The 15,134-nt window shown below is 42.5% G+C and overlaps 1 protein-coding gene across 7 annotated transcripts in view; it reads left to right on the top strand.

Annotated features, from left to right (window-relative positions):
• LOC121703967 (titin-like) overlaps nucleotides 1–15,134 on the top strand; it is a 154,533-nt gene that overhangs the window by 96,167 nt on the left and 43,232 nt on the right. For all 7 annotated transcript variants that reach the window (XM_042084454.1, XM_042084452.1, XM_042084449.1 and 4 more), the window contains 29 exons: nucleotides 54–335; nucleotides 472–771; nucleotides 885–1,187; nucleotides 1,275–1,583; nucleotides 1,681–1,962; nucleotides 2,047–2,346; nucleotides 2,462–2,755; nucleotides 2,869–5,835; nucleotides 5,929–6,249; nucleotides 6,338–6,622; nucleotides 6,725–7,030; nucleotides 7,166–7,633; nucleotides 7,718–7,993; nucleotides 8,197–8,496; nucleotides 8,591–8,893; nucleotides 8,995–9,294; nucleotides 9,389–9,676; nucleotides 10,152–10,454; nucleotides 10,539–10,841; nucleotides 10,937–11,242; nucleotides 11,338–11,625; nucleotides 11,713–12,003; nucleotides 12,118–12,405; nucleotides 12,516–13,106; nucleotides 13,192–13,296; nucleotides 13,420–13,617; nucleotides 13,716–14,012; nucleotides 14,112–14,699; nucleotides 14,783–15,085. In XM_042084454.1, coding sequence (XP_041940388.1) covers nucleotides 54–335; nucleotides 472–771; nucleotides 885–1,187; nucleotides 1,275–1,583; nucleotides 1,681–1,962; nucleotides 2,047–2,346; nucleotides 2,462–2,755; nucleotides 2,869–5,835; nucleotides 5,929–6,249; nucleotides 6,338–6,622; nucleotides 6,725–7,030; nucleotides 7,166–7,633; nucleotides 7,718–7,993; nucleotides 8,197–8,496; nucleotides 8,591–8,893; nucleotides 8,995–9,294; nucleotides 9,389–9,676; nucleotides 10,152–10,454; nucleotides 10,539–10,841; nucleotides 10,937–11,242; nucleotides 11,338–11,625; nucleotides 11,713–12,003; nucleotides 12,118–12,405; nucleotides 12,516–13,106; nucleotides 13,192–13,296; nucleotides 13,420–13,617; nucleotides 13,716–14,012; nucleotides 14,112–14,699; nucleotides 14,783–15,085 — 11,745 coding nt within the window. The remainder of the gene's footprint in view (nucleotides 1–53; nucleotides 336–471; nucleotides 772–884; nucleotides 1,188–1,274; nucleotides 1,584–1,680; nucleotides 1,963–2,046; nucleotides 2,347–2,461; nucleotides 2,756–2,868; nucleotides 5,836–5,928; nucleotides 6,250–6,337; nucleotides 6,623–6,724; nucleotides 7,031–7,165; nucleotides 7,634–7,717; nucleotides 7,994–8,196; nucleotides 8,497–8,590; nucleotides 8,894–8,994; nucleotides 9,295–9,388; nucleotides 9,677–10,151; nucleotides 10,455–10,538; nucleotides 10,842–10,936; nucleotides 11,243–11,337; nucleotides 11,626–11,712; nucleotides 12,004–12,117; nucleotides 12,406–12,515; nucleotides 13,107–13,191; nucleotides 13,297–13,419; nucleotides 13,618–13,715; nucleotides 14,013–14,111; nucleotides 14,700–14,782; nucleotides 15,086–15,134) is intronic.

The following is a 15,134-nucleotide window of genomic DNA, read 5'->3' as shown; positions in this document are numbered from 1 at the left end:
CAGAGAGAGGCGTTAAAAGCACTGATATATTTGATTGGGTTTCTTTTGTTCAGAGCCCCCAACCATCGAGCTTGACTTCCGTGACAAAGTAATCATTCGCGTTGGTGAGAGCTGTGCTCTTCTGGGCCGGTACACTGGAAAGCCTGCTCCTTCTGTCACTTGGGCGAGAGATGATGAGGACTTGAAAGCAGATGAGCATATCAAGTTCAAGAATACTCTGACTACCATGTGTCTTGGTCTCATGAAGGCTAAGCGTGAACACAGTGGCAGATATTGTGTGACTGTGGAGAACAGCACTGGGGCCCGCAAAGGCATTTGCAATGTCACTGTTGTTGGTATGTTTTTATTTTTCATATTATTATTGTTTCTTTAACATACTAGCATTTCCCTATATGAATTTCATGTATAAGAGTACAACTGTGTATCTCTCTGTGAGGCCCGAGATTAAGCTAAAATATGTTTTCTCTGCAGACCGTCCATTGCCTCCAGAGGGTCCAGTTGTCTTTGAGGAGGTCCACAGAGACCACATGGTCATTTCTTGGAAGCCTCCTCTTGATGATGGTGGATGCGAAATTTCCAATTACATTGTTGAGAAGAGAGATATCAACAGAGACATGTGGACTTCTGTCACATCTGCCACAACAAAGACAACATGCAAAGTGCCCAAACTCCAAGAGGGACGTGAATACATCATGAGAATCTCTGCCGAGAATATGTATGGCATCAGTGACCCACTAGAGTCTGAAGAGATGAGAGCTAAAGATCGTTTCAGTGCGTAACAAATTGTAACATGATTAAAAATTATATATACTGATATATACTGATAATATTCTGATTTGAATGAACCATGAACTAATTAAAAATATTGTTGTGACATTTTTTAGGAGTACCTGAGGCACCTGCTGAACCCACTGTGAGGGAGGTATACCATGACAACGCCCTAATCCTTTGGAACAGACCACGTGATGGTGGCAAGCCCATCATCAATTATATCCTTGAAAAGAAGGAGCCATCTGCAAAGAGATGGAGTCGTGCAACAAGGGATCCTTTATATCCAAACACTCAGTATCGCGTGCAGGATCTTGTTGAAGGCTGCCAGTATGAATTCCGTGTTACAGCAGAGAATGAAATTGGCATTGGTGACCCAAGTCCACCTTCAAAGCCGATCCTTGCAAAAGATCCAATTGGTATGTTTTTGTTTATGTTTGATCCTTATTTGAAATAGGGCATGGACTAAAATAGTTCTAATATAATTTCACACTTTATTCTTCTAGTTCTTCCAAGTCCTCCAGTCCTGCCAGAAGCTGTTGATAAGACCAAGGATACAGTGAGTCTGTCTTGGCATGTACCTCGTCACGATGGCAAAGGCAAACTCTTTGGTTACTTGGTTGAATATCAAAAGCCAGGTGCCGTTGAATGGCAGAAGGCTAACGAGACTCCCGAAGAATGCCCGGACACAAAGTTTGTAGTTACCAATCTTATTGATGGAAATGAATATAGGTTCAGGATCAAGGCTGTGAATGCAGCTGGAGCCTCTGATCCTGCATACGTCAAGCAAGACATTAAAGTCCATGACAGACTTGGTTAGTTGATCCTACATATCTAAAGCGATTTGAATACATTTCAGCACTTTCAGATCAAAGCAGATTACTTTACAGATCTTTTTTTTTCTATCTACAGAGGCTCCTGAGTTGTATCTGGATGGCAATATGTCTCGTGACCATCTTGCTATGGTGGGAACAGACATTGTGCTTAGTGCTACAATCAAGGGTATGCCTATTCCCACTGTTACATGGAAGAAGAATGGCGAGGAATGTCCAGCTAAGTGCATTATTGGGGTCACAGCAACCGGAAGCAAATTGGAAATCCGTAACTGTGATCGCAGTGACAGTGGCAATTACACTATAACTGTGGAAAATGCAGCTGGAACCAAGACTGCCACTTGTGCAGTGCTCACCCTAAGTATGTATAAACTATCAAAATGTGATGTGTTTTAATGCAGTGTTTGCATTGCACAGTGTTCTGACAATATTTTGTCTCTCTTAGAAAAACCTGATCCTCCTCGCAATCTGATGATATCCGAGATCACTAGTGAATCTGCCTATCTTACCTGGAAAGCCCCAGAGGATGATGGTGGAGCTGTGATTTCCCATTATGTAGTGCAAAAGAAAGATGTTGCATCTGACCAGTGGGTGCCAGTCAATGCTGCTTGCAAGAAACTTAGCCTTATGGCCTTGTATCTGATGGAGGGAATTCAGTATTTATTCAGGGTGGCTGCTGAAAATCAATTTGGCAGAAGTGAATTCATTGGAATCAAGCAGCCTATTAAGGCTCTTGATCCTCTTTGTGAGTACCATTCAGAATTATACCACAATGGTTAATACATTATTTTACAGTTCCACAACAGAATGCTCTGTAATTACACAAATAATTGTGATTATTATCATATACTTATTTGCAGATCCACCCGGTCCACCAAAGAATTTGCATCATACTGATGTAGAAAAGACTGAAGTTTGGCTTCAGTGGGAGTGGCCAGAACGCACTGGAGGAAGTGAAATTACAGGCTTTATTGTGGAGCACCAAGAGGAAGGACAAACTGACTGGGTCACTTTCAAAACAGTCAGTGACGCTAAGACCCATGTAACTGGACTGGTAGAGGGCAAGACTTACAGATTCCGTGTAAAATCACAAAATGCCATTGGAATTAGCCAACCTGATACCAGTGTTCCAGTGACCTGCCAAGAAAAGCTTTGTAAGATATATTACATTGATTAGTCCATCCAATTTATCTCGTCATTCAATGCTTATTTCTTACAATACTTGACCTACATCTTATTTTACTGTGTTTATGCTTGAACTTTTCAGTGGCACCAGCAATTGAGGTTGATGTGAAGCTTATTGAGGGTCTCGTTGTCAAAGCTGGCGGCACACTTGTCTTCCCAGCTATCATGAAAGGAATCCCTACTCCTACAGCCAAGTGGACTAGTGATGGCAATGAAATGAAAACGGAGGGCAAATTCAAAATTGAAACTGAAGGAACATCAACAACCTTAAGCATCAGCGATTGTACTCGCGCAGACAGTGGAGAGTACATTCTGACTGTGGCAAACCCAGCCGGAAGCAAATCCGTTGCTGTGCACGCAACTGTGCTTGACGTTCCTGGTCCACCAATTGGTCCTGTCGCCATCCTTGAGGTTACTCCTGACCATATGGTCATCAGCTGGCGTCCACCAAAGGATGATGGAGGTACTCCATTGATGAGTTACGTAGTTGAGAAAAAGGATGTCAAGAAGCCTTGGGAGCCTTGGTCAGTCGTCAGCTCGGGAAGCATGAGCTTAAAAGCCAAGGTTCCTCGCCTGGAGAAGGGCCGTGAATATATTGTGCGTGTTCGTGCAGAGAACAAGATTGGTATTGGTGCCCCACTAGAAAGCCCACCAACCATTGCCAAACACATGTTTGATCCTCCTGGTCAACCGGGACCACCATCATGCTCTGATATCACTGAAAATGCTGTAACATTGTCATGGGAAGCACCTGAGTCTGATGGTGGCAGCCCAATCAGTGGCTATATTGTTGAGCGCAGAGAACTTACAGGCAAATGGATTAGGGTCAACAAGACCCCTGTCCTGGATCTGAGATACAGAGTATCAGGTCTTTTTGAGGGCAACAGCTATGAATTCAGAGTCTTTGCTGAGAACATTGCTGGAGTGAGTGTGCCTTCACTTCCATCTGAACCCATGAGGGCAAAGCGGCCTCTTGGTCGCCCTGGTCCTCCTCAGAGCCCCAAACTGAAGGACTGGAGCAAATCATATGCTGACCTAGTTTGGACCAAACCCACAAGAGATGGCGGCAGCCCAGTGTTGGGATATATTGTTGAGATCCAGAAATCTGGCAGTGCTCAGTGGGACAAGATTAACACAGATCTCATTCCAATCTGTGCATTCAGAGTAAATGGTCTTATGGAAGGCATGGAGTACAGGTTCCGTATCAGAGCTGCCAACAAGATTGGAGAAGGTGAACCAAGAGAGCTTTCTGAGACTGTACTTGCCAAGGATATCCTTGTGCCTCCTGAGGTCATTGTTGATGTGTCTTGCCGTGACCTCTTGACTGTCAGAGCTGGACAGATTATCAGTTTGGTGACTCGTGTGAAGGGTAGACCTGACCCAGAGATCACCTGGACAAAGGATGCAAGGGCGCTGGGCAGAGACAAGCGTACTGACATTAACACCAGCTACCCCTTGGCTGAACTGGTCATTGAAGATGCAGTCAGAGGAGATTATGGAAAATATGCCATTCTGGCTAAAAACAGCAGTGGCACAGCACAAGCCACTATTGTGGTCAATGTACTTGACATTCCTGGGCCATGCCAGAATTTGAAGACTGCATATGTGACCAGAACTTCCTGTATGGTTTCTTGGGAGAATCCAGAGGACAATGGAGGTACAGAAATTACAAACTACATTATTGAGTCCCGTCAACCTAGCCAAAGGAATTGGACCATGGTGTCAAATGACTGCACAAAACGTCTTATCAAGGCGCCTCTTGTGCAAAATTGTGAATATTTGTTCAGAGTTAGAGCTGCGAATAAGATTGGTGCTGGGCCATCAATTGAGACAAGAGATCCCATTCTTGCTGTTGATCCTGTGGACAGGCCAGGACCACCTGAGAACCTGCAGATTGCTGAAATTGGTAAAACATTTGCCTTCCTCAAATGGAAGAAGCCAGAGAACGATGGTGGCAGCCGCAACCTTGCCTATCATGTGGAAAAGAAACCTAAAGAGTCTGATGACTGGGATAGACTACACAGAGGTGCGATTAAAGATACATTCTTCATGGTTGACAGATTAGCTGAAAATCAAATCTATCAATTCAGAGTTCAAACAAAGAACGAAGGAGGCGAGAGTGACTGGGTGACAACCGCTGAAACACTTATAAAAGAAGTTGTTGTGGAACCAAGCCTCAAGCTTAAGTTGGAGGGCAAAGTTGTGGTTAAAGCTGGTGACTCTATTGCTTTTGAAGCTGAAGTCAGTGGAACACCAGACCCAGATATCAAGTGGACCAAGGAGGGTTCCACTATTGATTTGCACAGGAGCCCGAGGATTACAATTGAAGGTGGAGTTAAATACTCCAAATTCCTTCTTACAAACTCAAGACGTACAGATACTGGAAAGTTTGTTATCACTGCTACTAATCCTGGTGGAACTGCATCTGCCACAGCTGTGTTGAATGTGCTTGACAGACCTGGTCCAATAAGAGACCTAGTAGTATCTGGAATTTCTATGGACAGATGCACATTATCCTGGGAGATCCCAGAGGATGACGGCGGTTGTGACATCTACAATTACATAGTTGAGAAGTGTGAAACACAGAGGGGTGTCTGGTCTGTTCATTCATCCGCTGTTATTACCAACTCTGCTTTAGTTGCTCGCCTTACTGAAGGAAATGAATACAGTTTCAGAGTGCGTGCAGAAAACAAGATGGGAGCTGGCCCTGCAGTTGAGAGTGAGTCCATTGTTGCAAGAACACTCTTCAGTCCACCTGGAGCCCCAGATGCACCAGAAGTTACCAAAGTTGGCAAGAATGAAATGACAGTTGTGTGGTGTGCTCCTACTAATGATGGCGGAAAGCCCATCACTGGCTATATTCTTCAGAAGAAGGAGCAACACGCTGTTCGATGGGTACCCGTGGCAAAAGATCTTTCTGATACGTCAATGACCGCGTCTGGCTTGCTGCCCAACCATGAGTACCAGTTCAGAGTCAAGGCTGTAAATGAAATTGGAGTAGGCAATCCAAGCAAGCCTTCCAGATCACTTGTGGCCAGAGATGCTGTTGGTATGTATAACTTTTCATTATTATTATTATTTATTTATTTATTTATTATTTTAGCATAAGCATATATTAAACTACATCACTTTTGCTTTTTAGGTCCCCCTGGCCCTGTTGGTCATTTGAAGGTGGCAGATAGCTCAAGATCATCTATTACACTTGGATGGACCAAGCCTGTTGATGATGGTGGTGCACCGATTATTGGATATGTAGTTGAAATTAGAGTCCCGGAAGCAGGCAAAAAGGCAGATGAGGGTTGGAAGAGGTGCAATGTTGCCGCCCAGCTGATTGCAACTGAATTCACGGTTTCAAGTCTGGACGAGAAGATGGCTTATGAATTCCGTGTTTCTTGCCAAAACCAGATTGGCTTGGGCCCAGCCACTAATCTTGGGGCAGCTGTTGTACCCAGAGAGGTTCTTGGTAAGTTAATGTTCTGTATTTAAAATCAAATTGATTTCACCAAATTTATTAAAGTATATTAAATTGTTCTTCACATTTCCACAAACAGAAACCCCTGAGATTGACATAGATGCTGACCTGAAGAAGGGCTTGACTGTCAGAGCTGGATGCCCAATTAGACTGGTGGCTACAGTCAGAGGAAGACCTGCACCAAAAGTCTTGTGGAGGAGAATGGGCATTGACAATGTTGTCAGGAAAGGTCATGTGGATATCATTGACACAATGACATTCCTTGTTATCTCTGACACTAATAGAGATGATACAGGAAAATACACACTGAAAGTGAACAGTCCAGCTGGGGAAAAGGCTGTTTTTGTGAATGTTAAAGTTTTGGGTAAGTTTGGGTAAATGGTGATGAGTATGCATTTAATGATTGTCTACTTCATTTCATTTTTAAAAGTATGCATTCTGACATGTATGCTATTCCTGTTAATAGATACCCCTGGACCTGTGCTCAATGTTGAAGCTACAGATGTCACAGTTAATTCCTGCAAACTTGCATGGTCTCCTCCTGATAATGATGGAGGCAGTCCAGTGACACATTACATTGTAGAGAAACGTCCAATTGACAAAAAGACCTGGGCAACTGTCAACACCAATGTGGATGTAGAAAAGACGGTTCTTAAGATAAGCAATCTTGTGCCAGGCACAGAGTACTACTTCAGAGTGACAGCGGCCAATGAGTATGGTCCTGGCGTGCCAAGAATATCTCCACAGTCCTATCTGGCATCGGATCCCGTCAGTAAGTATTACATGGGAGAAGGAAAAAAACTTTAATTTTCAAATCTAGCAATCCTTTTTAATTCTTACTAGTAACTATATTTAAAAGGAAAATACCATTCAGTAAAATGTATGTGTATATCCTTCCTCTCCTCAGGCAAGCCAGACCCTCCAGAGAAGATCGAGGTACTGGAAATCACCAAGAACAGTGCAACAATCGGTTGGGTTAGACCAATGCGGGATGGAGGTGCCAAGATCGATGGATATGTGATTGATTACTTGGAGATTAAACCACCAAAGAAACCTAAGCCAGCAGAGGGTGAAGCCACAGCAGAGGGTGAAGCAGTGGCAGAGGGTGAAGCAGTAGCAGAGGGTGAGGGTAAGGCTGAAGCTGCACCTGCTTCTGCATCTGAGCCTGAGCCTGAGCCCGAAGAAGAAGAGGACGAGGACGGCAAGCCAAAAGAGTTACCTTGGACACCATACACAGTTGTCAAAGGTTTAAGCATTACTTTGGTTGGGCTTAAACTGGGGAAGCATTATAGGTTCCGCGTTGCAGCAAGAAATATCATGGGTTGCAGTCTACCAACAGAGACCAGAGAAGCACATGAAATCAAGGAACTATTGTGTAAGTTCTGTTTATTTACTGAAATTCATATATTTTAAAGAAAAAACAGTCCCAGTGTCTGAAATGTGATGTTTTGTTTTTCAGTGGACCCCAAGATTGTCATGGCAGAAACACTGACTGCAAAGGCAGGAGCCAAACTAAGAGTAGAAGCTGTTGTTTCTGGCAAGCCAGCACCTGAGGTCAAATGGAAACGTGGAGAGGATGCTGTTGTCTCATCCAGCCGTCTTGCTGTGCACAAATCTCAAAACCTCTGTGTACTCATTATCAAAGATGTTTCAAGAACAGACAGTGGCCTGTATAGCCTCATTGCTGAAAACAGCTGTGCCACTGTGACAGAATCTATCAAAATTGTCATTAGAGGTCAGTAACCATTTTTGTACAGTTATGTCTTAAGAAGGGCACTTGGGTATAATTGTCTCGAGATAAGTGGTCTTTTTTGATGCAAGAACCCATTTGTATTGTGCACTGTTGTGCATTGTGATTATCATGTGAATGTGAAATTAAAAATGAACGTTGCAACAAACCAATAGATTCTAATGACAATTTTACCTGAAATCTTTCAGATATCCCTGGACCACCTGAGCCTCCATTTGAGGTCAGTGACATTGATGCCGATGCCTGCACACTGTCCTGGAATGCACCTTTGGAAGATGGTGGAAGCAAAATCACAAACTATGTGGTTGAGAAATGTGATATCAGTAGAGGTGACTGGGTCACAGCAGTATCTTCCCCTGGCAAGACTGGCTGTAGACTTGGGAAGCTTATCCCTGGAAAGGAGTATGTGTTCCGTGTTCGTGCTGAGAATCGCTATGGCGTCTCCGATCCTATTACATCTGACAGAATGATTGCCAAGTTCCCCTTCAGTAAGGAAATTATTTTTTAAGTAAGATTTCTGTTCACTCTTAGAATTATTTACAGAGGCTTTGTTGATAACACACACATATTTGTCCTTTTTAGATGTTCCTGGTGAACCTCTGAACTGCCGCATCACCAAAATCAACAAAGACTGTATGTTTGTGGCTTGGGACAAGCCAGAATCTGATGGTGGCAGCCCTATTACTGGATACTACATTGAGCGTAAAGAGAGGAACAGCTTGCTTTGGGTTAAGGCTAATGACTCTGTTGTTCGCACAACAGAATATCCATGTGCTGGCCTCATTGAAGGTCTGGAATATAATTTCAGAGTGTCTGCCATCAATCGTGCTGGCCAGGGCAAACCTAGCAAGAAGTCTGACTTTGTTACGGCAAGAACACCTGTTGGTGAGTGGGGGTTTATTTCTTTATTTTTGATGATGTTTGCATATTATAACTTGTTTAAACTCTGGAAACTACCACATTGATTGTTTTATTTGGATTTATAGATGCACCAGGTAAACCAGAGCCTCTTGATGTGACCAAGAACAGCATTACACTGGTCTGGACCAAACCAAAGAATGATGGTGGAAGCAAGCTCATTGGGTATTATGTTGAAGCCATGAGATTGCCTGGAGACACATGGATTCGTTGCAACACAAGCAGCCAGAATGTACCAAGAGAGGAGTACAAGGTTACTGGACTGGATGAGGATGTCAAGTACCAATTCAGGGTTATTGCAAAGACAGCTGTGAATTTGAGCAAACCGTCTGAGATCTCTGATCCCATCCTTGTATCTGCTGAGAATGGTAAAGACAAAAAGATTGTATAGTTTGTTTAGTCATAGTGATTGTGATCTGCTTAATGCTCTTCATCTACAATTATATTTTTTTCTGATTTCAGTACCTCCAAGAATAGAGCTCCAGATTCAGATGAAAAAGATGCAGCCTATTAAAGCTGGAAGAGATGTCCGTCTTGAGGCTGAAATCTTTGGTAAACCAATGCCAAAGGTTACATGGAGTAAGGATGGACAAGTCTTAAAGGGGGACTTGAATCTGAAGCTGACGCAGAAGCGAAATCTCTATGGTTTGGAGATGGCTTCTGTGACTAAACAACAAACTGCAGTGTACACCATCCTTGCTGAAAATGCAAGTGGTTCCAAGACTGAGGAAATAACACTTACTGTCTTAGGTGAGTAAAAAAAAGCTCTTCTACTGTATATAACTTTAGGACAATTAAGCAATGTAATACACATCTTTACATATAGTTGTAATTAAATGTGTTTGTTAGGGTGTAATGGTTTTGAAACCCATCTAGTTTACCTGCAACAGCAGAAGTCTAACTAAAATAGCTGTTGAAGACATTGAAATCATTAAGCTCAGTAGTGAAAACTGCAGTGTAAAACAAGTGCCGTTGTAAGCAAAATGTTGCATTCAAGTGCATAACTCTGAACTTTCAGAATCTTACACACAGCCCTTTGTTCTTAATTTTTTATTCAATATTTGAAATTAAATAAATGTTCTATGTTCTTTAGTGTTGTCTTTAGTGTCCAAAAACAAAGTATGAGCCACACCATAGTTCAAAAATCTGAACTGAACCATGTATTTGGAGAATCATTACATCCCGCATATACTGTAATACCAAATTAATCTTTCCCTGATCTTAGACATTCCTGGACCACCAACTTCTGTCAAATTTGATGAGGTGCTGGCAGAAACTATCAAGTTAAGCTGGGAACCACCCACTGCTGATGGCGGTTCACCTATAACTAACTACATTGTTGATAAACGTGAAACTAGCAGGGCTGAATGGGCCCAGGTCTCTGCCAAAATCAGTGGTCAGGTCACTGAATGCACAGTGCAAAGACTGATTGAGGGACGCGAGTATCAGTTCCGTGTCCGTGCTGAAAACAGATTTGGTGCTGGAGATGCCATCCTCACAGATCCTGCTATTGCCAGGAATCCATTTAGTAAGTCATTCATTTTAGTTACTTTTTTGCTGGCATATATACATGGAAAGAATTTATGAATCTGACTGTGAAACATTCTTACAGCTGCCCCTGGACCGTGCGATCCTCCAGTAATTACCAATGTTACAAAAGAGAAGATGACAGTAAGCTGGAAGGAACCATCAGATGATGGAAAGTCTCCCATCACTGGATTCATGCTTGAGAGGAAACAAACAAAAGAAATGAAATGGACAAAACTTAACAGAAAGCCACTCATTGAGCGAACCCTTGAGATTACCGGGCTCTCAGAAGGAGTTGAATATGAGTACAGAGTTATTGCTGTAAACATGGCTGGTCCTGGAAAACCCAGTGAACCCTCTGTTGGTGTCTCAGCAGTGGATCCTGTGTGTAAGTAACCATACAGAAATACACACAGGACATTAACTTGACATTAACATATCAATACTTGAAAGTATTATTGACTTATTTTTTCTTTCCCACAGTCCCTCCTGGTCCTCCTGTTTCTCCAACCGTTTTGGACACAACAAACAGCACAATCAGGCTATCCTGGACAAAGCCAGCAAATGATGGTGGAGCTCCAATCTTAGGCTATCTTGTAGAGTGCAAGAGATTAGACATGAAAGACTGGATAAGATGCAATGTCCCCAAGAATCTCCAGGACACCTATTACGTTGTCACAGGCCTTTTGACTAATTCTCAGTATCAACTGCGTGTGACAGCTGTCAACAAAGTGGGTTTCAGTGAGCCATGTGAAGTCCCAGACAAACCTATTGTCAAAGATATTTTGGGTAAGTGGTTATTGCCATTGCAGTGATATCCACAATAATACACTGTATGAGTGATATTTATTTCACTAATCATCATTGTCTTGGTCTGATTATAGTGGCTCCTGAAGCTACACTTGATGCAGAGCTGAAAGAAACACTGGTGTTGAAGGCTGGTTCTTTAATGAAACTTCATGCAACAATTAAGGGTCGCCCTGCACCCAAGGTGATATGGGCCAAAATGAACACCAACATTAAGGACAGACAAGGAATCATCATAAAGTCAACTGAGTTAGATACCACTGTGATTGTTGAAAAAGTGAACAGATATGATGCAGGCAAATATATTTTGAGTCTTGAAAGCCCCCGTGGAATGAAGATGTACACAATTGTAGTCAAAGTTCTCGGTAAGTCTTGGGATTTTGATATAAAGTTTTATTCTAACAAATGCATTGTTTTGGCAAGCACTGTATGAACTCCCTTTTCTTTCTCAGACACCCCGGGACCACCACTCAATCTTATGGTTAAGGAGACCACAAAAGATTCTGCATCAATTCTTTGGGACATGCCTCTTATTGATGGTGGAAGTCCAGTGACAAGTTATATTATTGAAAAGCGTGATGCTGAGAGAAAGGCCTGGTCCTTGGTTTCAAACGACTGCACGAAAACATCATTGAAAATTGATGGTTTGGAGGCAGGTAGATCTTACAGCTTCAGAGTTAAGGCTGTGAACGAATTAGGCATTGGAGAGCCATGTGAAACTGCAGATGCTGTGAGGGCCACTGGTGAGTTATTGAATGTGACCAATGCATGAACACAACGAGTGAATTGTGTGTCTGTGTACTTAAGAGTGTTAGTAGTTGTTGCGGAAATGTATAAAACAATTGATATTATTCCAGAACAACCTGGACCAGTCATGGACTTCAAGCCCATCTTGGTAACCAAAGAATCATGCACTCTTACCTGGAAGAAACCTATCAGTGATGGTGGCAGTCGAATTATTGCATATGTCGTTGAGGTTATCAATGGTGATGACAACTGGAAGGAGCTTATGAGGTCAAAGAATATGCAGTACAGTGGCAAAGACCTAATTGAGGGCAAAGAATACAAATACAGAGTTAAGGCTGTGAATGATTCAGGAGATGGTCCTGAGAAGGAGCTCAGTCTGGTGGCAAAGGACACCATTGGTGAGTTTTATGAGTATAATGATTTACCCTCAACTCTGCACAGATGTTGATATAATATATTACAGTATATTCCAAGTTCATGATTTTTAACTCACATGTCTCTGTTATAGTTCCACCAAACTGTGATTTGCGTGATTTGCCCAACCTATGCTACATTGCCAAGGAGGGAAGCAATGTCCGTTTGAAGATCCCTCTCATTGGAAAACCTCCCCCAACAGTCAAATGGGTCAAGGGTGAGGACGAAAATCTCACTGATACCGGCAGAGTGTCTGCTGAATCCACATTAGTGAATACAACTCTGCTGATTCGTGACTGCCAGAGGAGTGACGCCTCCAAATACACCATCACTCTCAGAAATAGTTTTGGAACGAGGGAGTCAACCATATTTGTCCGAGTAGTCGGCAAACCAGGGCTTCCAGTCGGACCTATTAAATTCAAGGAGGTCACAGCTGATGGTGCAACTTTGAAGTGGGGTCCACCTAAGGATGATGGTGGCTCACCAATCACAAACTACATCCTCGAGAAGAGAGATTCCATCACCAACATGTGGGTCACAATTGCTTCATGTGTCGAAGAAGCCACATTCAGAGTGACTGGACTCCATGAGGGAACTGAATACATCTTTAGAGTGTGCGCAGAAAACAAGTATGGAGTTGGTGAAGGTCTCAAGTCTGAGTCAGTGTTGGCAAAGCATCCATTTAGTAAGTGATTTTTTTAACTTTTCCATAAGTAGCAATAATCTTCATAGAATGTGAAAATAATTAACTTGGTATGTTTATTTACTAGATGTTCCTGATGCACCACCACCACCTCAAATCATGAGTATGCGTCATAATTGTGCCTACCTGGCTTGGAATGATCCAAGGAAGACCGGAGGCTCTCCAATCACTGGTATGTATGTTTTTTTCAATCTTTCAGCAACATTGCAGTTTGACTATGTAATATGAATGACATATGTACATGATTTGTCATATGTTTTTGTATTTGACATCTTGAACCTTTTTATTGTTTTAGGCTACCATGTTGAATTCAAGGAAAGAAACAGCATGTTGTGGAAGAGGGCTAACCAGACCAGTTTGAAAATGAGAGAATTCAAAGTGACAGGTTTCACTGAGGGTCTGGAGTATGAATTCCGTGTCATGGCAATTAATTTAGCTGGTGTTGGTCGACCAAGTGCACCAACTGAGTCCATGGTTGCCTTAGACCCAATTGGTAGGTAACAACATTTTGCACATTTTAGATTAAGGAGGTTAATTTAAATTATATCAATGTTCCTAGCACTTTTATTTTATGTTAATTTTGTATTTCAGATGCCCCTGGTAAACCTGATGTCATCAGCATTACAAGGAGCACAGTAACACTTCAGTGGACCGAGCCTGAGTCTGATGGTGGACACAGACTTACTGGATACATTGTTGAGAGACGTGATCTACCGTCCAAAATTTGGGTCAAGGCCAATATTATGAATGTTGTGGATTGCGCATACACTGTTACAGACTTGCAGGAAGGATGCAAGTATGAGTTCAGAATCCGGGCTAAGAACTCTGCTGGAGCACTCAGCCCACCATCTGAGCAAACTGACACTATCGTGTGTTCAGATGAATATGGTAATAACTAATATAAAGTTTCACACAATTCATTGTAAATATATTCTGTGTTTTGTCCCTTTACCTCTGTAACATTGTTACTTCTTATTTAATTAACAGCTGCACCAACCATCATAATTGACTCCACTGTTAAGGAGGGACTTACTGTGAGAGCGGGTGACACAATTGTCATAACTGCTACAAGCATCTTGGGTAAACCTACTCCAACCTCTTTCTGGTCTAAAGGAGGAAAATACTTTAAACCTTCAGATATATGTCAGATTGAGTCTACCAAAACATCATCTACTCTCCACATCAAGTATGCAAGCAGAAGTGACTCAGGAGAGTACACCATATCTGCAAGTAATCCATTTGGCATTAAAGAAGAAAATGTCAAGGTGAAGGTATTGGATGTACCAGGTCCTCCTGGGCCCGTTGAGGCCAGTGGAGTTTCCTCTGAAAAGGTCACCTTAACTTGGACACCACCAACAGAAGATGGTGGATCTGCAATTAAGTATTACACTCTAGAAAAGAGGGAAACAAGCCGCCTTCTCTGGACCATTCTTGCCGAACAGGTCACTGACTGCCACTATGTTGCTACAAAACTTGTCCAAGGCAATGAATACATCTTCCGTGTCAAAGCTGTAAATCATTCTGGTGCTGGAGATCCATCACATTCTGGGGCTGTCAAGATTGTTGATAACTTTGGTAAGTTAGCCATAGAACCATAACAATCAGAGCTCTGTTATATCTACATGTCACAGTGTACTAATGTGAATGTTTTTTTCTAGGCCCCCCTGGTCCACCTGCAAAGCCAGAAATTGAAAATGTTAGTGGAACCAATGTAACCATTGCATGGAAGAGGCCTGCTGATGATGGTGGCAGTGACATAACAGGTTACCTTGTGGAGAAGAAAGAAAAGAAAGGTGTGCGTTGGATCAGGGCATCAAAGAAGACTGTATCTGACCTTCACTTTGAGATTAAAGGCCTTGCAGAAGAAGTTGAATATGAATTCCGTGTGACAGCTGAAAATAAGGCAGGCTTAGGAGAGCCAAGTGAACCAACTATACCTGTTATGACGAAGGGTATAGCAGGTCAGTAAAAAGTATTTTTCCTACTTTCTTTTCTACTGAATAAGGTGTC

Source organism: Alosa sapidissima, chromosome 2 (assembly GCF_018492685.1).
Source record: "Alosa sapidissima isolate fAloSap1 chromosome 2, fAloSap1.pri, whole genome shotgun sequence".
Taxonomy (NCBI): Eukaryota; Metazoa; Chordata; class Actinopteri; order Clupeiformes; family Clupeidae; genus Alosa; species Alosa sapidissima.
This window is presented reverse-complemented; position numbering and strand designations above follow the sequence as displayed.